Below are 22,418 nucleotides of genomic sequence, written 5' to 3' on the forward strand. Positions count from 1 at the left end.
TAATCCCTCTGCACCGACGCGGTGCTCGGCTTCTTCGGATTAGGAGCCTGCTTTTCTCTTGTTGATCGGAGCCTCCAGCTGATTAGGCCTGTGGTGCAATGAGGGTGTCACTGTTGCTCTTGTTGCACACAGGCTCCACCCTTCCTGCTTTGATTGACAGGGCTGGGCAGTGAGGGAGGGAATGGTCACTCTGGAAAGGAGCCTCTGATCAACTAAAGAAAAGCAGGGTTTTAATCAGGAGAAGCCGTGCAGAGTGGCCGACGCAATCCCTGCCGCAGGACTGCTCACAGCTGAGGGCTCGTCACAGTAGAGGGATGGAGACAGGGACAGTTTTAAACCTCTTGTTTGCATAAGAACAGTTCCATTCACTGACAGCCAGCAGAGATCTTCAGTGGTGAAGAAATAAAACACAAAAAGCAATGACTGAAAGCTTTTGCCGTAGAAAAGGCTTAAAGGGACTGACCCCACCAGATGGCTTTATCCCCAGGGGGCGGCCCAGGGTCGTGGTGATCGGTGCCTCGTGTTCGGGGGATGAGTCTGAGTTCAACCTCGTCAGGAACCAACATTTATTTATACACGGTTCAAAGGGTGTAACCCCTCAAAGTAACACATGATTGGTACACAAATAATACTTCTGATTGGTTTCACTTTTCCAAAAATGTGTTAACTGATGAGTATTTTTTTTCAGCAGGAGATGCCTGTTTGGTTGGTAGTACAATCCTCATCTGATCTCACAGGTCACCTCTATAGGGGTGTAGTACAATCCTCATCTGATCTCACAGGTCACCTCTATAGGTTGTAGCACAATCCTGATCTCACAGGTCACCTCTATAGGGTTGTAGTACAATCCTCATCTGATCTCACAGGTCACCTCTATAGGTTGTAGCACAATCCTCATCTGATCTCACAGGTCACCTCTATAGGGGTGTAGTACAATCCTCATCTGATATCACAGGTCACCTCTATAGGGTTGTAGTACAATCCTCATCTGATCTCACAGGTCACCTCTATAGGTTGTAGCACAATCCTCATCTGATCTCACAGGTCACCTCTATAGGGTTGTAGTACAATCCTCATCTGATCTCACAGGTCACCTCTATAGGGTTGTAGTACAATCCTCATCTGATCTCACAGGTCACTTCTATAGGGTTGTAGTACAATCCTCATCTGATCTCACAGGTCACCTCTATAGGTTGTAGCACAATCCTCATCTGATCTCACAGGTCACCTCTATAGGTTGTAGCTACAATCCTCATCTGATCTCACAGGTCACCTCTATAGGTTGTAGTACAATCCTCATCTGATCTCACAGGTCACTTCTATAGGGTTGTAGTACAATCCTCATCTGATCTCACAGGTCACCTCTATAGGTTGTAGTACAATCCTCATCTGATCTCACAGGTCACCTCTATAGGGTTGTAGTACAATCCTCATCTGATCTCACAGGTCACCTCTATAGGGTTGTAGCACAATCCTCATCTGATCTCACAGGTCACCTCTATAGGGTTGTAGCACAATCCTCATCTGATCTCACAGGTCACCTCTATAGGGTTGTAGTACAATCCTCATCTGATCTCACAGGTCACCTCTATAGGTTGTAGCACAATCCTCATCTGATCTCACAGGTAACCTCTATAGGGTTGTAGTACAATCCTCATCTGATCTCACAGGTCACTTCTATAGGTTGTAGTACAATCCTCATCGGATCTCACAGGTCACTTCTATAGGTTGTAGCACAATCCTCATCGGATCTCACAGGTCACCTCTATAGGGTTGTAGTACAATCCTCATCTGATCTCACAGGTCACTTCTATAGGTTGTAGCACAATCCTCATCTGATCTCACAGGTCACCTCTATAGGGTTGTAGTACAATCCTCATCTGATCTCACAGGTCACCTCTATAGGGTTGTAGTACAATCCTCATCGGATCTCACAGGTCACCTCTATAGGGTTGTAGTTTACGCTTGTTCTTTTCCAAATGTCACCACATTGTATCACGTACACAGAAAAAATTAAAAACATCTTATGAATTTTATATCCACTTTCAGAAAAGCTGGATAATTTCCTTAACAGCAACCTCTGGTGCTCCAGCTGCTGTGAAACTACAATTCCCAGCATGCTCCATTCATATCTATGGGAGCAAGTGCCTGTGGGTAGCCTCTGACTAATGTGTTGGGATTCTCCATGTTGCCTCTATATACTTCCATCACATTATACACGGCTCGTTTCCATGGTTACTACCACCCTGTAATCCAGCAGTGGTGGTCGAGCATGCACATTATAGGAAAGAGGCTCCAGTCTCTCTGGTGGCCGGGACAGGGGGAGCGCACATAGACACGCATGCGCAGCGGTAACCACGGAAACGAGCCGTGTATAATGTGATGGAAAAACTAATCCAGCCAGCAAAGGAGGCAACATGGAGAATCACTGTACATTAGTGAGAGCCCGGTATTAACTGCATGATACATGCCATCTGCTGAAGTCAGAGCACGCCTTGCAGTTCAGTCCATGGGGAGGCGGCCATTACCGCTCTCTATCCACCGCGGTCTACGGGGAGGCGGCCATTACCGCTCTCTATCCACCACGGTCTACGGGCCATTACTGGTCTCTACATGATGGGAGTGACATCACAGGGCACTTTATATTGGCCGCCACCTCCATCTTTGGGTGGCATAACAAATAAGACACATACAATATTGTGGATAGTAGTTGTTCCTGATGAGCTCTTTGGCCTCCGTATTGTGGCTATGCTCTCCCTGAGAGTTCGGCAGTCGGCACTGCGTATCTGGCGGCAGACAGACCGTATGAGGCGGCTGCTGACACTGGTCACATGCTGGCTCCGCCTCACCTGCCGTCGGCGCCTTACACGTTGCTAGAACCTTCTGCACAGTCCTCGCTTGGCGCAGTGAAGGCGACGCACTTGTTCTTCTCCCATCCTCTGCGGATCTTCAGCAGTTTTGCATTGATACACGGCAGCAGGAGGATGACTCGGGCCAGGATGATGATGAAGGGCAGCACCAGCGTCAGGGTGAAGGTCGGTGGCAGGTAAAACTTGTAGCGGCTGCCATCAAATGCTCGTCTCCAGCCGAATGTGAGAGTGTGGAGGGTGACGACAACCAGCGCTGCAAACCCCAGCTGAGACTGCAAAGAACACAGGAACATGGCCGGTACCAGAGAGGAGAAGCAATCCAACCCCTCCTGTATCTGCCCCAATCACAGCGCACGTCCCAGGCCAAACACTCCAGAGCTGCACTCACTATTCTGCTGGTGCAGTCAGTGTACACACATTACTTATCCTGTATTATACTCCAGAGCTGCACTCACTATTCTGCTGGTGCAGTCACTGTGTACATACATTACTTATCCTGTACTGATCCCAAGTTACATCCTGTATTATACTCCAGAGCTGCACTCACTATTCTGATGGAGCAGTCACTGTGTACATACATTACTTATCCTGTACTGATCCTGAGTTACATCCTGTATTATACTCCAGAGCTGCACTCACTATTCTGCTGGAGCAGTCACTGTGTACATACATTACTTATCCTGTACTGATCCTGAGTTACATCCTGTATTATACTCCAGAGCTGCACTCACTATTCTGCTGGTGCAGTCACTGTGTACATACATTACTTATCCTGTACTGATCCTGAGTTACATCCTGTATTATACTCCAGAGCTGCGCTCACTATTCTGAGCTCTTATAGTTCTGGATCACTTGACTGTAGCTCCGCACTCTTGGTTACAGGGGCCCTTTAAGGACGACTTACCTGGATGAAGGTGAATTCTCTCCAGTTCAAGGAGTTGGCGACAGATGGGATGGAGGAGACCGCGAGGAGTGAGAGGATCCCGAGCGCCATGATGCCGAGCGAGACGTAGATCTCCATCCTCCAGACCTCGTCCTCCACCCAGGAGGAGGTGACGTTGTTCCGCACCTAGAACACAGGGAGACGGTTGACTGGGGGGTTACGCTGCTGTGCAGACCCCCGGTCGGTGGACACCCGCTGCACCTGCTTAGCGGCATCGTTGAGGATCTGATAGCGGGCGGATCTCCTCATGGGCAGGCAGAAGCTGTAGGCGGCGTGCAGCGCTGCCAGGAAGAAGCTGACCAGGCCCATCTGCTTCCTGCGCAGCATCCACTTGTCCAGCCAGCCAGGGAAGCGCTTGTACTTGGTGCCGTTGTGCAGCTGGTAGATGGCGGCCAGGACTCCGGGCGCGTACACCAAGGCCAGCAGCACGTAGGCGACACACGGCAGCGTGACGTTCAGCAGCTCCAGCGGCAGCTTGTACAAGGTGTTCCTGTTCTCCTGCAGGTAGGGGTGCAGCACGGACCTGACAAAGTTATACAGGTAGAAGAAGACGAAGAGGCCGAGCGCCAGAGCACAGGGCGTCCGCCACAGCGGCAGCAGGCGCAGCGGGATCCGCTCAACCTCACGGGCCGCACACAGCGCCCCCATGTCCACCGGGAGGAAGCCCATACTGCGCCCTATGGACGCAACGCGGCTCTTGGCGTCAGGACTGTCAGAACAGATGAAGACCTGCAAGAGGAATTTTACTAGAGATCAGCGGTGCCATCACTGAGAATGCTGCCTATCAATTCACTAGAGATCAGCGGTGCCATCACTGAGAATGTCGCCACATCGCCTATCACTAGAGATCAGCGGTGCCATCACTGAGAATGCCGCCTATCACTAGAGATCAGTGGTGCCATCACTGAGAATGCTGCCTATCTATTCACTAGAGATCAGCGGTGCCATCACTGAGAATGTCGCCACACCGCCTATCACTGAGAATGCCGCCATCACTAGAGATCAGCAGTGACCTGTTGTTGGGTGCCGCCTATCACTAGAGATCAGCGGTGACCTGTTGATGGGTGCCGCCTATCACTAGAGATCAGCGGTGACCTGTTGATGGGTGCCGCCTATCACTAGAGATCAGCGGTGACCTGTTGATGGGTGCCGCCTATCACTAGAGATCAGCGGTGACCTGTTGATGGGTGCCGCCTATCACTAGAGATCAGCGGTGACCTGTTGATGGGTGCCGCCTATCACTAGAGATCAGCGGTGACCTGTTGATGGGTGCCACCTATCACTAGAGATCAGCGGTTACCTGTTGATGGGTGCCGCCTATCACTAGAGATCAGCGGTGACCTGTTGATGGGTGCCGCCTATCACTAGAGATCAGCGGTGACCCGTTGATGGGTGCCGCCTATCACTAGAGATCAGCGGTGACCCGTTGATGGGTGCCGCCTATCACTAGAGATCAGCGGTGACCTGTTGATGGGTGCCGCCTATCACTAGAGATCAGCGGTGACTTGTTGATGGGTGCCGCCTATCACTAGAGATCAGCGGTGACCTGTTGATGGGTGCCGCCTATCACTAGAGATCAGCGGTGACCCGTTGATGGGTGCCGCCTATCACTAGAGATCAGCGGTGACCCGTTGATGGGTGCCGCCTATCACTAGAGATCAGCAGTGACCTGTTGATGGGTGCCGCCTATCACTAGAGATCAGCGGTGACTTGTTGATGGGTGCCGCCTATCACTAGAGATCAGCGGTGACCTGTTGATGGGTGCCGCCTATCACTAGAGATCAGCGGTGACCCGTTGATGGGTGCCGCCTATCACTAGAGATCAGCGGTGACCCGTTGATGGGTGCCGCCTATCACTAGAGATCAGCAGTGACCTGTTGATGGGTGCCGCCTATCACTAGAGATCAGCGGTGACTTGTTGATGGGTGCCGCCTATCACTAGAGATCAGCGGTGACCTGTTGATGGGTGCCGCCTATCACTAGAGATCAGCGGTGACCTGTTGTCGGGTGCCGCCTATCACTAGAGATCAGCGGTGACCTGTTGATGGGTGCCGCCTATCACTAGAGATCAGCGGTGACCTGTTGATGGGTGCCGCCTATCACTAGAGATCAGCGGTGACCTGTTGATGGGTGCCGCCTATCACTAGAGATCAGCGGTGACCTGTTGATGGGTGCCGCCTATCACTGGAGCTCAGCGGTGACCTGTTGTCGGGTGCCGCCTATCACTGGAGATCAGCGGTGACCTGTTGTCGGGTGCCGCCTATCACTAGAGATCAGCGGTGACCTGTTGATGGGTGCCGCCTATCACTAGAGATCAGCGGTGACCCGTTGATGGGTGCCGCCTATCACTAGAGATCAGCGGTGACCTGTTGATGGGTGCCGCCTATCACTAGAGATCAGCGGTGACCTGTTGTCGGGTGCCGCCTATCACTGGAGATCAGCGGTGACCTGTTGATGGGTGCCGCCTATCACTGGAGCTCAGCGGTGACCTGTTGTCGGGTGCCGCCTATCACTGGAGATCAGCGGTGACCTGTTGTCGGGTGCCGCCTATCACTAGAGATCAGCGGTGACCTGTTGATGGGTGCCGCCTATCACTGGAGCTCAGCGGTGACCTGTTGTCGGGTGCCGCCTATCACTGGAGATCAGCGGTGACCTGTTGTCGGGTGCCGCCTATCACTAGAGATCAGCGGTGACCTGTTGATGGGTGCCGCCTATCACTAGAGATCAGCGGTGACCTGTTGTCGGGTGCCGCCTATCACTGGAGATCAGCGGTGACCTGTTGTCGGGTGCCGCCTATCACTAGAGATCAGCGGTGACCTGTTGATGGGTGCCGCCTATCACTAGAGATCAGCGGTGACCTGTTGTCGGGTGCCGCCTATCACTGGAGATCAGCGGTGACCTGTTGATGGGTGCCGCCTCCTGTTCTCACCTGGTTGTTTCCATCCTTGGGGCCAGACTGCAGGGCCCAGGCAGACACCACATTGAATGCTTTCACCACCATGCATTGAGGGAAGAGCGCGGCCAGACGCTCCGCATTGGACTCTCTGTTGACGCTGATCTCCGGGTTATTACTGACATCGATCAGCGTTTTCCCACACAGGACGTCTGACAGGGCGCTCAACGTAGAATAATGTTCCTGGAAAACCGCCACAAACAGCACCTGCGCGCGTTTCACCGCCTCCTCCTGGGACATCACCTCCACATCCGCAGGGAAGAGCGCTGCGCTGCGCACGGGATTGCGACTTCCCACCACAACTCTGAATCCGGAATACAAGAGACGAGCGGCCAATGATCGAGCAAAGTCCCCGGTGCCCAGGATCCCAATAGTGTCGCCACAGGACAGGACGCTTAGTGGGGTGGAGGCGCCAATGTCACCGTCTAACAGCGGCTTCGCCATCTCAGACTTCACCATATCTACAAGAGAGAGAGAGAGGAGCATTATACACATATAATGTACCCGAGTGATGTCATCGGCACTATAGTACTACAGGAGACTGACCCCAGACAACACACAGGAGAAGTGGTACTGCGCAGAGTATATACAGAGTAAGAGCAGATACTGAGGATTACACCCAGTATACAGGACAGGAGAAGTGGTACTGTGCAGTGTATATATATACTGAATAAGAGCAGATACTGAGGATTACACCCAGTATACAGGACAGGAGAAGTGGTACTGTGCAGTATATATATATACAGAATAAGAGCAGATACTGAGGATTACACCCAGTATACAGGACAGGAGAAGTGGTACTGTGCAGTGTATATATACAGAATAAGAGCAGATACTGAGGATTACACCCGGTATACAGGACAGGAGAAGTGGTACTGTGCAGTGTATATATATACAGAATAAGAGCAGATACTGAGGATTACACCCGGTATACAGGACAGGAGAAGTGGTACTGTGCAGTGTATATATACAGAATAAGAGCAGATACTGAGGATTACACCCGGTATACAGGACAGGAGAAGTGGTACTGTGCAGTGTATATATACAGAATAAGAGCAGATACTGAGGATTACACCCGGTATACAGGACAGGAGAAGTGGTACTGTGCAGTGTATATATACAGAATAAGAGCAGATACTGAGGATTACACCCGGTATACAGGACAGGAGAAGTGGTACTGTGCAGTGTATATATACAGAGTAAGAGCAGATACTGAGGATTACACCCAGTATACAGGACAGGGGAAGTGGTACTGTGCAGTGTATATATACAGAATAAGAGCAGATACTGAGGATTACACCCGGTATACAGGACAGGAGAAGTGGTACTGTGCAGTGTATATATACAGAATAAGAGCAGATACTGAGGATTACACCCAGTATACAGGACAGGAGAAGTGGTACTGTGCAGTGTATATATACAGAATAAGAGCAGATACTGAGGATTACACCCGGTATACAGGACAGGAGAAGTGGTACTGTGCAGTGTATATATACAGAATAAGAGCAGATACTGAGGATTACACCCGGTATACAGGACAGGAGAAGTGGTACTGTGCAGTGTATATATATACAGAATAAGAGCAGATACTGAGGATTACACCCGGTATACAGGACAGGAGAAGTGGTACTGTGCAGTGTATATATACAGAATAAGAGCAGATACTGAGGATTACACCCAGTATACAGGACAGGAGAAGTGGTACTGTGCAGTGTATATATACAGAATAAGAGCAGATACTGAGGATTACACCCAGTATACAGGACAGGAGGAGTGGTACTGTGCAGTGTCCGTATATACAGAATAAGAGCAGATACTGAGGATTACACCCGGTATACAGGACAGGAGAAGTGGTACTGTGCAGTGTATATATACAGAATAAGAGCAGATACTGAGGATTACACCCGGTATACAGGACAGGAGAAGTGGTACTGTGCAGTGTATATATACAGAATAAGAGCAGATACTGAGGATTACACCCAGTATACAGGACAGGAGAAGTGGTACTGTGCAGAGTATATATATATACAGAATAAGAGCAGACACTGAGGATTACACCCAGTATACAGGACAGGAGAAGTGGTACTGTGCAGTGTATATATACAGAATAAGAGCAGATACTGAGGATTACACCCAGTATACAGGACAGGAGAAGTGGTACTGTGCAGTGTATATATACAGAATAAGAGCAGATACTGAGGATTACACCCAGTATACAGGACAGGAGGAGTGGTACTGTGCAGTGTATATATACAGAATAAGAGCAGATACTGAGGATTACACCCGGTATACAGGACAGGAGAAGTGGTACTGTGCAGTGTGTATATATACAGAATAAGAGCAGATACTGAGGATTACACCCAGTATACAGGACAGGAGGAGTGGTACTGTGCAGTGTATATATACAGAATAAGAGCAGATACTGAGGATTACACCCGGTATACAGGACAGGAGAAGTGGTACTGTGCAGTGTATATATACAGAATAAGAGCAGATACTGAGGATTACACCCGGTATACAGGACAGGAGAAGTGGTACTGTGCAGTGTATATATATACAGAATAAGAGCAGATACTGAGGATTACACCCGGTATACAGGACAGGAGAAGTGGTACTGTGCAGTGTATATATATACAGAATAAGAGCAGATACTGAGGATTACACCCGGTATACAGGACAGGAGAAGTGGTACTGTGCAGTGTATATATATACAGAATAAGAGCAGATACAGAGGATTACACCCGGTATACAGGACAGGAGAAGTGGTACTGTGCAGTGTATATATACAGAATAAGAGCAGATACTGAGGATTACACCCGGTATATAGGACAGGAGAAGTGGTACTGTGCAGTGTGTATATATACAGAATAAGAGCAGATACTGAGGATTACACCCAGTATACAGGACAGGGAAGTGGTACTGTGCAGTGTATATATACAGAATAAGAGCAGATACTGAGGATTACACCCAGTATACAGGACAGGGAAGTGGTACTGTGCAGTGTATATATACAGAATAAGAGCAGATACTGAGGATTACACCCGGTATACAGGACAGGAGAAGTGGTACTGTGCAGTGTGTATATATACAGAATAAGAGCAGATACTGAGGATTACACCCAGTATACAGGACAGGAGAAGTGGTACTGTGCAGTGTATGTATATACAGAATAAGAGCAGATACTGAGGATTACACCCGGTATACAGGACAGGAGAAGTGGTACTGTGCAGTGTATATATACACAGAGTAAGAGCAGATACTGAGGATTACACCCGGTATACAGGACAGGAGAAGTGGTACTGTGCAGTGTATATATATACAGAATAAGAGCAGATACAGAGGATTACACCCGGTATACAGGACAGGAGAAGTGGTACTGTGCAGTGTATATATACAGAATAAGAGCAGATACTGAGGATTACACCCGGTATATAGGACAGGAGAAGTGGTACTGTGCAGTGTGTATATATACAGAATAAGAGCAGATACTGAGGATTACACCCAGTATACAGGACAGGGAAGTGGTACTGTGCAGTGTATATATACAGAATAAGAGCAGATACTGAGGATTACACCCAGTATACAGGACAGGGAAGTGGTACTGTGCAGTGTATATATACAGAATAAGAGCAGATACTGAGGATTACACCCGGTATACAGGACAGGAGAAGTGGTACTGTGCAGTGTGTATATATACAGAATAAGAGCAGATACTGAGGATTACACCCAGTATACAGGACAGGAGAAGTGGTACTGTGCAGTGTATGTATATACAGAATAAGAGCAGATACTGAGGATTACACCCGGTATACAGGACAGGAGAAGTGGTACTGTGCAGTGTATATATACACAGAGTAAGAGCAGATACTGAGGATTACACCCGGTATACAGGACAGGAGAAGTGGTACTGTGCAGTGTATATATATACAGAATAAGAGCAGATACTGAGGATTACACCCGGTATACAGGACAGGAGAAGTGGTACTGTGCAGTGTGTATATACAGAATAAGAGCAGATACTGAGGAACTCTTTTTAATTTTATACAAAAATACAAAAAATTTGCCATAAAATTTCCAAACAATATATAAAACAATATATAAAACAAGTATATACACTTACCCTACTGGCCCAGCTCCATGCATACTATCTCATTCATACCTACTAAAAAGAGAAAATGAAACCTAGCCTAACGTAAACATCCGATCCGGCTGAACCCCGACTATATACAAATTGTTTCTAACAGAAAATAACAACTTGTCACAATAAATAATATACCATATATACATATATATATATACATACACATACATATACACACACACATACATACACACATCATTTTTTTTTTTTTTTTTTTTTTTATATATTTTTTTTTTTTTTTTTTTTTTTATTTTTTATATATTTTTATATATTTTTTTTTTTTTTTTATATATTTTTTTTTTTTTTTTTTTGTAATTTTTTATTTTTTTTTGTTATACACACACATATACGAGAAAAAACAAACCTATACTAACCCTACTAATCTATCTATCCCATCACCTTCACCCAGGGCCAACCCCCGCCTCTTGTCCCTCCATGAGGCCAGCCCTTCCTCCACCACCCACACCCAGCCCCTCGCCTCATGTCCTCCTATGTCCGCATAGTCCAGGGCTGGATGCAGGCCTCCCCACACGAAAAAATAAATAAATAAATAAATATGAACCCCCCCCCACCCCATCCCACCCAACCTAACTACACCCCACTTACCCTATCATACAATATATACATCTTATAACAACCATATCTATCTATACAAACCAATATTAAAATCCACCCGAAGGCCCAAGTTCAGTCATTTGCAAACCTTTCTTCAAAAACTCATCTTAAATACAAAACAAAAACCTAATGTGAAAGCCTCAGCCCAACACCAGGAAAAGTGCTACTGAGGCTAAGGTACATCAAAGGTGAAGCCTCTCCAGAGGTAAGAGACCCCATCCGTACCCACCTTCTCGCACTCAAGAAAGCGAACCTTCGCCAGGTCACCTAGAATGTTCCTACACACTTCTTCCACAGGGAGGACTTTCTGCTGGGTTGAAACTAAACACCGTGCGTTCCATGTGAAGTACCTGACCACTATGCTAACTACAAAAGCTGTGCATGGGTCCCTTCTTCCCAAACCTTTGAATGCTCCATAAGCCCATTCCGCATAGGAGAGGTTGGCTAGCCTAGGCCAGCCAATGGATGCGCCCACCCGTTTGTATACCTCTGTATTAAAGGGACACTGAAGCAGGAAGTGCTCCATACTTTCCAGTATGTCGCCACACTCCTCCCGGGGACAACCCCTTTCATCAGAGTTCCTATACCTCAAGTTGCCCCTTACATACAGCTTCCCGTGAAAGCAGCGCCAAGCCAAGTCCCAAAACTTCAAGGGGATCCTTGCCGAATTTAACAACTGTAAACCCCTGTCTAGATCCCGGCTTGGGCAATCCTTAAGGGCCAGGGGCTTTCGGAAGTGGGTCAACAAGACCCTCTCATCAAGGGATCTCCTTGACTGGGTCTTGATTTCCCTCACTCCCAAACCCCACCGGCGGATCACCTTCAGAATCGGGGTGACATAAGCCGGAAGATATCCGTGAGGTGTACGCAAATCCTTCACTTGCCCTCCTGTCTCCCACTCCTGGAAGAAAGGCCGAAACCAACCCCTGCAAGAGACTACCCACGGAGGAGCCCTCTCTTTCCAGAGGTTTGCCAGGTTGATCTTAACAAAGGTGTTCACGAGGAACACCACTGGGTTGACCATACCCAACCCCCCTAATCTCCTCGTACGGTATGTCACCTCTCTCTTGACTAGGTTCAGCCTATTCCCCCATAACAGTTGAAAGAACAGACTGTAAACCCGAGTCCAGAGAGGTTCTGGCAAGACACATACACTGGCCAAATAGATAAGCAAAGGGAGAAGGTAAGTCTTGATCAGGTTCACCCTTTCCCTGAGGGTCAAAGACCAACCCTTCCACTGGTCAACCTTCTGAGCGGCGATCGTGAGCCTGCTGTCCCAATTTTGGGTGGGATAATCCCCATGGCCGAATTGAACGCCTAGGACTTTGGCTGACGACTGGGGCTCTGGGAGGGTGTCCGGGAGACCGAAAGATGGATCACCCCCTCCCAGCCAGAGACTCTCACACTTATCCCGGTTAATCACGGACCCGGAAACTTCCGAGTAGCGTTCTACCTCCGACATCACGTATTCCGCCTCCCCTCCCGAGGACACGAAAACAGTGACGTCATCGGCATACGCCACCACCCTCAGAGTGGCTTCCGGCTCCTCCAGACTCATCCTGACTCCCGCCAACGGTCCTCGATCAATCCTCCTAATAAAAGGATCAATCGCAAACACGTATAAGAGCGGGCTCAATGGACAACCCTGGCGGACTCCAGACCCGACCTCAAAAGGGCTGCCAGACCAACCGTTCACCAGAGGGAAACTCTCTGCCCCTGCATACAAGATCTTTAACCAATCGACAAACCCCCCCGGCAGGCCATATTTCAGAAGGACTGCCCAGAGGTACTCGTGGTCAACCCGATCAAAAGCCTTTGCCTGATCTAAAGCCAGCATGTACCCCTTCCAGTTACCCGCCCTACTCTGCTCCACTGCCTCTCGGACACCGAGCACAGCACTAAACGTGCTTCGGCCTGGAACCGAGCAATGTTGGGTCTCTGAAAGGAGCCGGGGCGCAAACTGCACCAACCGTTTAAACAGTATCTTGGCCAGGATCTTTCTGTCCGTATTGAGAAGCGCTATGGGACGCCAATTCTCAATACGGCTCGGATCTTTACCCTTTGATATAAGGATCAGAGCTGACCTCCTCATTGACTTCGGCAGAGCACCCGAGGAAAGGCACTCATTGAATACCTTAGTCAAGAGGGGAACCAAGGAGTCCTTAAAGGTCTTATAAAACTCGGATGTTAAGCCATCCGGGCCTGGCGACTTCTTTAGGGCAAGCCCTTCGATCGCCAGGCTGACTTCCTCTTCTCTGATTTCTTCTATCAAAACGCCAAGAGAGAGGTCTACTCTTGACTCAGGGATGGTTTCAGCCAGGAAAGCCGAAATCCTGTCCCGATTCAGATCCTTCTTCCTCAAGAGGCACGAGTAGAAGGACTTGACGATTTCCAAGATCCCTGATCTGGACCTATCCAGAGATCCCGTACCATCGACCAGTCCCGTCACCAACTTACTTTTCACTGACATCTTACAGTTTCTGTAAGGGTCGGGCGAGCGGTACTTCCCGAAATCCCTCTCAAAAACCAAAGATGTGTGCCTATCGTACTGGCACCTCTTAAGCAAAGATTTCACCCTGGAGATATCCTCTCGGCTACCTCCAGTCGAGACCAGTTGTTCGAGTTTCCTCCTCAGACCCTGATACAAGCGGTACCTGTCCAGAGACCTGAGGTTCGAGAGCTGGCGGAAGAATTTTGCCACCCGATCTTTGAATATCTCCCACCACTCAGACTTAGTGTCACAAAGATCCAGCAACTCTACCTGACTCTGAAGGAAGTCCTTAAAGGATTGTCTCACCTCTGCTTCCTCCAGGAGGGCCGAATTTAGCTTCCAATAGCCTCTTCCCATTTGGGGGGATTCTGCAACATTCAAAGAGAACATAATCATACAGTGATCAGAGAATTCCACCTCTACCACCTCTAAAGGTGAAAAAGTAGTCTCCTCCTTTAAATAAAACCTGTCTATTCTAGACCTAATCTGACTACCTCTATAATAAGTGAAACCACCGTGGCCTGGGGTGTGCCTAATGTGGACATCCACCAGGCGAGCCTCGCTAGCTATGCTATTCAGGGATACACTATCATAAGCCAGCCGGTTTCTGGCGCCTCCCCGGTCTTGGGACCTTGTGACTGTATTAAAGTCCCCGCCAAAGACCACCTGCCGACTCGTAAAAAGGAAAGGTTTGATCCTCATAAAGAGACGCTTCCGATCCCACCTGGTTTGGGGACCATAGATGTTTATCAGGCGAAGCTCTTGACCCTTCATGAGGACATCTAAAATCAAACACCTCCCCATTTCTAACTCAATCACTCGTCGGCTTTCTACTGGTGCGGTAAAAAGAACCGCCACTCCGCTATACGGCTCAGCCGCAAGAGACCAATATGATGGACCACGCCTCCACTCCTTTTTTGCTTTATACACAGCCGCCAAATCTGGCAGCCTGGTCTCTTGCAAAAATAAAATGTCAGCTTCAACCCGGCTGAGAAAATCAAAGGCTGCAAACCTAGCCGCATCCGATTTAATACTGGCGACATTAATGGTCGCCAGCGTCAACGGAGTGAGTGCCGCCATACAGAGTGATTAAGTTAGACGGCCTTCTTCCTTCCCTTCCCCTTCTTGTTCTTTTTCTTACCCCTCTTGGGGCTACCCCCTAAGGTGGCACGATCTCTTTTGAGAGAGACAGTGGTGTCCATCTCATTAGTCACCACCGCCTCCCCCTTCGCACCACCCTTGTCATTCCCATTACCAGCGTCTGGACCCGCCCCACCTCCCGAGGACCTTGCATCCTCACCGGAGGGAGGCGCGGGCCCTTCCAGAGGCTCCTTCTCTTGCCCCTCCGGCTCCCCACCTTCAACCTCCTCCCCGGAAGAAGAGATCTCATCCAAGGTGAGGTACCGGTTGGAAAGATCCAGGGGAAGAGAGTCAGGATTAGAGAGGTCCAGGGGGGAGCTGGCTTTGCCTTCCACAGGCACTCTAGCCGGGCTAGATCTTTTTTTGGTCAGACGTTTCCTTCTTGTTCTTTTAGACTCTGTCTCACTCTCCTCTGTTGCACTCTCGTAGCAAGAGGACAGAGTCACCTCGGAACGGTCTAGTCTCGTGAGTTCCTCATTCACCTCGATATCCCCCAGGGTCTCAGCTCTAGGAGAGGCAATCTCTTGGGAGGGCACAGGCATCACCCCAGGAGGGGGTTCCACCTGCCCCCTCTCCATTTGACGCCTCTCCCTCCGTCTCTGCTGGGACGGGCTTTCTTTTCTCTTCATCGACCCCACTGCCCTGTCGCCTTCGCCAGCACTCGCCTCGGCAGTGGGGGCCTCCCGGCTCGCCTCTGCTCGTGCACGAGCCACGTTGGCGACAGAGCGAGGGCAACGACTGAACGGGTGCCCTAGCTCACCACACAGGTTGCATCTAATCTGCCCACAAGATGCAGCTAGATGGCCTTCACCCCCGCACAATGCGCACCTCTGCACTCGGCAGCTGGCGCTGAAGTGCGAAGGGCTGCCGCACTTGTAACACAGCTTAGGCTGCCCCCTGTAGAACACCATGATCCTATCCCGACCAAGGAAAGCAGATGACGGTATGTGGGAAACCGACCCCCCTGAATGTTTCAACTTAATCTGAAAAGTCCAGGCACCCGACCAGATGCCAAACTCATCCAGGTTCTTGCTAGGAAGACCCTGGACGTCCCCGTACCTGCTCAACCAGGTCAAGATGTCAACACAAGAAAGTGACTCGTTACGGGTCAGAACGGTCACTTTCTTGACCTCATTCTGGCGGGTTATCGCTTGCACAAAAAAACCCTGCCAGTCCGGCTGGTCTTTTGCCAGTTCATACCCAGACCAGAAAAGTTCAAGACCCTCTGGCCGGGCAAAACTGACATCAAACTCCCGGGTGCCATACGGATGTATCAGGGCAAAGATGTCACATGCCCTGATGCCCATCTGAAAGAGAAGCTCCGCCACCCTCTTCCTGGTAGGGCACGCTTCATTGCCTCTCCATTTCAGACAGACAACATTCCGTCTGGCTGACCCAGGGCCGGTTGTGGGTGAGGACCAGGTGGTCTCGCCCCCGCCTTGCTCTCGGAAGGCACGCAGGCCATGCCTGTCTATCCAGAAGGATAGATCCACCTGCTGCCCCCCTACTGTAATGGAATTCTCCCCTCTCCTAAGAGCCTCTAGAAGTTGCCGCTGCAAGTTACCGTCACCAGACATTGGTAATGGGGAGGACAATGGGGGCCGCCCCTCCCCCCCCGCGCCGGCGACCACACCAGCATAACTTCTGCCAGGCGTAACCGACGCAGGAGGGGCAGCCGGACCGGGCCCACCCCCACCCCCCCCAGACCTATCTACAGCAGGTGTCACTCCAGACCCCCCTGAAGGGGCTACATGAGGCGCACCGGCCACTTGTACAGTGGTCGGCCGACCTCCAACATTCACCCCTCCATCAGGGCCCGGGGCAACACCACTAACAAAAACTGTATTCACACAAGTGACCACTTCTTCAGTGGCCACTACCGCACTCTCCCCTCCACCCACACACACTGCTGGGCCAGAGGGGACAGAGGTCACGTTATTCGTTTTGTCCATCATTTCCTTGCTGGACACATTGTTAACAGTCTTTCCGGATTTTTCGGGCCGGCGGGCTGTAGAACCACTGGTCCCAGCCACGCCGGCCTTATCCACTTGACGGACAGCGCAAGAGGGAGGGGCGGTGCGCACCACACTCGCACCAGGACCGCCCCCTCCCTCTCTGCCTACACACACGCTGCTCTTAGCTCCTTTGTGGATATCCGAAGCCCCACCCCCGACCACTCCCACTGCGCCTCCACTCCCCGCCGCCACGAAAATACCAGCGGAAGGGACTGAAGCGGAGCAGTCCGGGGCAGAGGAGACTGGAACCCCGGCAAGGACTTGGGCACACAACTTGGGAGGGGCGGAGGCAGCCACCTCGCACCCTCCCCCTGCAACTCCGGATCGGGACACCGCTGTACCCGCGGCCGCACCCCCTCCACCCACAGCCACCCCCACCACCCCTGCCCCCCCGTCCCCCGCCGCCATGCCAAAACTGGCAGGGGGGACTTCAGGGCGCACGGGAGCGGCGAAGCAGACCGGGGCAGAGGACGCAGACCCCAGGACAGGGATCCCGGCAACGACCTCTGCAAGGGGGGCAGTGGCAGCCACATCGCCCCGACGCTCCTCCACCTGGCACTTGTCCAGTGCCCCAGCAGAGGTGGGCGGAGCCACCCGACCACCAACCATGCCCCCCTCGCCACTCGCCCCGGGAGCCTTCCTGTCTGGCCCCTCCTGCTTTTCCTCACCGCCCCTGTTACCGCAAACAGGGACGGCGTCCTGCGCCATCTTTGCCACGTCTGTCTCCCCACTCCTACGCACCGGTCCCACAACAGAGACCGGGCCAGGGAGGATGGTGGGGTTCGTGCCCTGAGCTGGCTTTTCAGCTGGCCCAGGGCACGCAGGGTGGGTCACATAGACATACCTCACCTCTGGCTTTAATGTCTTTGCCTTTCTCTTCTTTCCTATTGGCTCATCCTCCGGTAATTCATTTCCAAAGCAAATGTCCTCACGAATTTTGGGGGACTCGAGGTGGCGTATCTCGGCCATAAGCTGCCCCCCAACTCCGCTGCTCTCACTGAAGTCTATTTCTTCATCAGAACTAGTGGGGGGCAGGCGCACCTGCTCTGCGGTGATGCCAGTTTCCGCAGGTTGCCCCCCCATGTCCGACTCTTCCTCTTCACCAGAGGAGTCATCTTCTTGCTGTTTCTGGTTTCCAGCCATTTCATTAAACCTTTGATCGTTCATGAGCTTCTCCTTAAAGGGGCCACTGTTCTCCAGAATGGCCCCCATTCTGTCCTGCAGCTCTTTAACAATCTCTTTTAAGCCTTTTATTTTCCTTGATATTTCCGGCTTGTTTTTTCTGGCCGCTTTATCCACCTTCCCCCTCTCAAGCCTTAGTTGCTCCCTCACCTTCTTGAGGGTCCTATTCGCCTCCTCGAACTCCTGGAGGTAGGCCGCGATCCGGGAGCTGTAAATGGCGATTAGTTCCCGGGGCTTCATGTTGCCCCAGTCAGCCTCAACCGGAACCGGCCCATCCCCAGGAGCACTCCGCGTACCTCTTGGAGGGCTACTGTCCGCCCTCCTGGAACCGCCGGCGATGGACACGGCTTCACCTCCGGGGGCTGCAGGGGCCGCTGCACCACGACTCCTGCTGGATCTTCTGACCCCCGGGGCGGAAGATGGAACTGAGGCCGGTAGCTCACCTCCCCTACCTCCCGCCGGCCTACCCCGGGAAGCAGGATCCTGGGTCTTGAATCGCTTCATAGCCCAGAACCCTACCAGCTCCCTGGGGAGAGAGAGGCAGGGCCTGGGCTGGGATAGCTGGAAAAATCCCTGGAAGTCTCGTTAGCAATCAGCAGGAGCTCCTCCACACACAACCACACCCGACCAGTGGCTCCTGCACACTGAGGATTACACCCAGTATACAGGACAGGAGAAGTGGTACTGTGCAGTGTATATATATACAGAATAAGAGCAGATACTGAGGATTACACCCAGTATACAGGACAGGAGAAGTGGTACTGTGCAGTGTATATATACAGAATAAGAGCAGATACTGAGGATTACACCCAGTATACAGGACAGGAGAAGTGGTACTGTGCAGTGTATATATATACAGAATAAGAGCAGATACTGAGGATTACACCCGGTATACAGGACAGGAGAAGTGGTACTGTGCAGTGTATATATACAGAATAAGAGCAGATACTGAGGATTACACCCAGTATACAGGACAGGAGAAGTGGTGCTGTGCAGTGTATATATACAGAATAAGAGCAGATACTGAGGATTACACCCGGTATACAGGACAGGAGAAGTGGTACTGTGCAGTGTATATATATACAGAATAAGAGCAGATACTGAGGATTACACCCGGTATACAGGACAGGAGAAGTGGTACTGTGCAGTGTATATATACAGAATAAGAGCAGATACTGAGGATTACACCCAGTATACAGGACAGGAGAAGTGGTACTGTGCAGTGTATATATACAGAATAAGAGCAGATACTGAGGATTACACCCGGTATACAGGACAGGAGAAGTGGTACTGTGCAGTGTATATATATACAGAGTGAGAGCAGATACTGAGGATTACACCCGGTATACAGGACAGGAGGAGTGGTACTGTGCAGTGTGTATATACAGAATAAGAGCAGATACTGAGGATTACACCCAGTATACAGGACAGGAGATGTGGTACTGTGCAGTGTATATATACAGAATAAGAGCAGATACTGAGGATTACACCCAGTATACAGGACAGGAGAAGTGGTACTGTGCAGTGTATATATACAGAATAAGAGCAGATACTGAGGATTACACCCAGTATACAGGACAGGAGAAGTGGTACTGTGCACTGTTACCCCTTCCAGTTACCCGCCCTACTCTGCTCCACTGCCTCTCGGACACCGAGCACAGCACTAAACGTGCTTCGGCCTGGCTCCTTCTCTTGCCCCTCCGGCTCCCCACCTTCAACCTCCTCCCCGGAAGAAGAGATCTCATCCAAGGTGAGGTACCGGTTGGAAAGATCCAGGGGAAGAGAGTCAGGATTAGAGAGGTCCAGGGGGGAGCTGGCTTTGCCTTCCACAGGCACTCTAGCCGGGCTAGATCTTTTTTTGGTCAGACGTTTCCTTCTTGTTCTTTTAGACTCTGTCTCACTCTCCTCTGTTGCACTCTCGTAGCAAGAGGACAGAGTCACCTCGGAACGGTCTAGTCTCGTGAGTTCCTCATTCACCTCGATATCCCCCAGGGTCTCAGCTCTAGGAGAGGCATTCTGTTGGGAGGGCACAGGCATCACCCCAGGAGGGGGTTCCACCTGCCCCCTCTCCATTTGACGCCTCTCCCTCCGTCTCTGCTGGGACAGGCTTTCTTTTCTCTTCATCGACCCCACTGCCCTGTCGCCTTCGCCAGCACTCGCCTCGGCAGTGGGGGCCTCCCGGCTCGCCTCTGCTCGTGCACGAGCCACGTTGGCGACAGAGCGAGGGCAACGACTGAACGGGTGCCCTAGCTCACCACACAGGTTGCATCTAATCTGCCCACAAGATGCAGCTAGATGGCCTTCACCCCCGCACAACGCGCACCTCTGCACTCGGCAGCTGGCGCTGAAGTGCGAAGGGCTGCCGCACTTGTAACACAGCTTAGGCTGCCCCCTGTAGAACACCATGATCCTATCCCGACCAAGGAAAGCAGATGACGGTATGTGGGAAACCGACCCCCCCTGAATGTTTCAACTTAATCTGAAACGTCCAGGCACCCGACCAGATGCCAAACTCATCCAGGTTCTTGCTAGGAAGACCCTGGACGTCCCCGTACCTGCTCAACCAGGTCAAGATGTCAACACAAGAAAGTGACTCATTACGGGTCAGAACGGTCACTTTCTTGACCTCATTCTGGCGGGTTATCGCTTGCACAAAAAACCCCTGCCAGTCCGGCTGGTCTTTTGCCAGTTCATACCCAGACCAGAAAAGTTCAAGACCCTCTGGCCGGGCAAAACTGACATCAAACTCCCGGGTGCCATACGGATGTATCAGGGCAAAGATGTCACATGCCCTGATGCCCATCTGAAAGAGAAGCTCTGCCACCCTCTTCCTGGTAGGGCACGCTTCATTGCCTCTCCATTTCAGACAGACGACATTCCGTCTGGCTGACCCAGGGCCGGTTGTGGGGGAGGACCAGGTGGTCTCGCCCCCGCCTTGCTCTCGGAAGGCACGCAGGCCATGCCTGTCTATCCAGAAGGATAGATCCACCTGCTGCCCCCCTACTGTAATGGAATTCTCCCCTCTCCTAAGAGCCTCTAGAAGTTGCCGCTGCAAGTTACTGTCACCAGACATTGGTAATAGGGAGGACAATGGGGACCGCCCCTCCCCCCCTGCGCCGGCGACCACACCAGCATAACTTCTGCCAGGCGTAACCGACGCAGGAGGGGCAGCCGGACCGGGCCCGCCCCCACCCCCCCCCAAACCTATCTACAGCAGGTGTCACTCCAGACCCCTCTGAAGGGGCCACATGAGGTGCACCGGCCACTTGTACAGTGGCCGGCCGACCTCCAACATTCACCCCTCCATCAGGGCCCGGGGCAACACAACTAACAAAAACCGTATTCACACAAGTGACCACTTCTTCAGTGGCCACTACCGCACTCTCCCCTCCCCCCACACACACTGCTGGGCCAGAGGGGACAGAGGTCAGTTTATTCGTTTTGTCCAGCAATTCTTTGCTGGACACATTTTTAAAAGTCTTTCCTGATTTTTCGGGCCGGCAGGCTGTAGAACCACTGGTCCCAGCCCCGCCGGCCTTATCCACTTGACGGACAGTGCAGGAGGGAGGGGCGGTGTGCACCACACTCGCATCAGGACCGCCCCCTCCCTCTCTGCCTACAGACACGCTGCTCTGAGCCCCTTTGTGGATATCCGAAGCCCCACCCCCGACCACTCCCACTGCGCCTCCACTCCCCGCCACCACGACAATACCAGCGGAAGGGACTGAAGCGGAGCAGACCGGGGCAGAGGAGACTGGAACCCCGGCAAGGACCTGGGCACACAATTTGGGAGGGGCGGAGGCAGCCACCTCGCACCCTCCCCCTGCAACTCCGGATCGGGACACCGCTGTACCCGCGGCCGCAACCCCCCCACCCACAGCCACCCCCACCACCCCCGCACCCCCGTCCCCCGCCGCCATGCCAAAACTGGCAGGGGGGACTGCAGGGCGCACGGGAGCGGCGAAGCAGACCGGGGCAGAGGACGCAGACCCCAGGACAGGGATCCCGGCAACGACCTCTGCAAGGGGGGCAGTGGCAGCCACATCGCCCCGCCGCTCCTCCACCCGG

The 22,418-nt window shown here is 51.6% G+C and overlaps 1 protein-coding gene across 2 annotated transcripts; it reads right to left on the reverse strand.

Annotated features, from left to right (window-relative positions):
- Positions 1-552: 552 nt before the first annotated feature.
- STEAP3 (STEAP3 metalloreductase) lies at positions 553-18,060 on the reverse strand. 2 transcript variants are annotated; one of them, XM_044274458.1, is made up of 5 exons: positions 18,018-18,060; positions 6,743-7,227; positions 4,015-4,542; positions 3,775-3,939; positions 553-3,142 (listed from the first exon to the last, which is right to left on the reverse strand). In XM_044274458.1, the coding sequence occupies exons 2-5, from the start codon at positions 7,223-7,225 to the stop codon at positions 2,864-2,866; spliced, it is 1,455 nt and encodes a 484-aa protein (XP_044130393.1). In that variant the 5' UTR covers positions 7,226-7,227; positions 18,018-18,060; the 3' UTR covers positions 553-2,863. The 2 variants fall into 2 exon arrangements, with proteins under 2 accessions (XP_044130393.1, XP_044130392.1); XM_044274457.1 differs by lacking the exon at positions 18,018-18,060 and adding an exon at positions 14,320-14,366.
- Between the last annotated feature and the right edge of the window lie 4,358 nt (positions 18,061-22,418).

Source organism: Bufo gargarizans, unplaced genomic scaffold (genome assembly GCF_014858855.1).
Source record: "Bufo gargarizans isolate SCDJY-AF-19 unplaced genomic scaffold, ASM1485885v1 original_scaffold_1771_pilon, whole genome shotgun sequence".
In the NCBI taxonomy this organism is placed as follows: domain Eukaryota; kingdom Metazoa; phylum Chordata; class Amphibia; order Anura; family Bufonidae; genus Bufo; species Bufo gargarizans.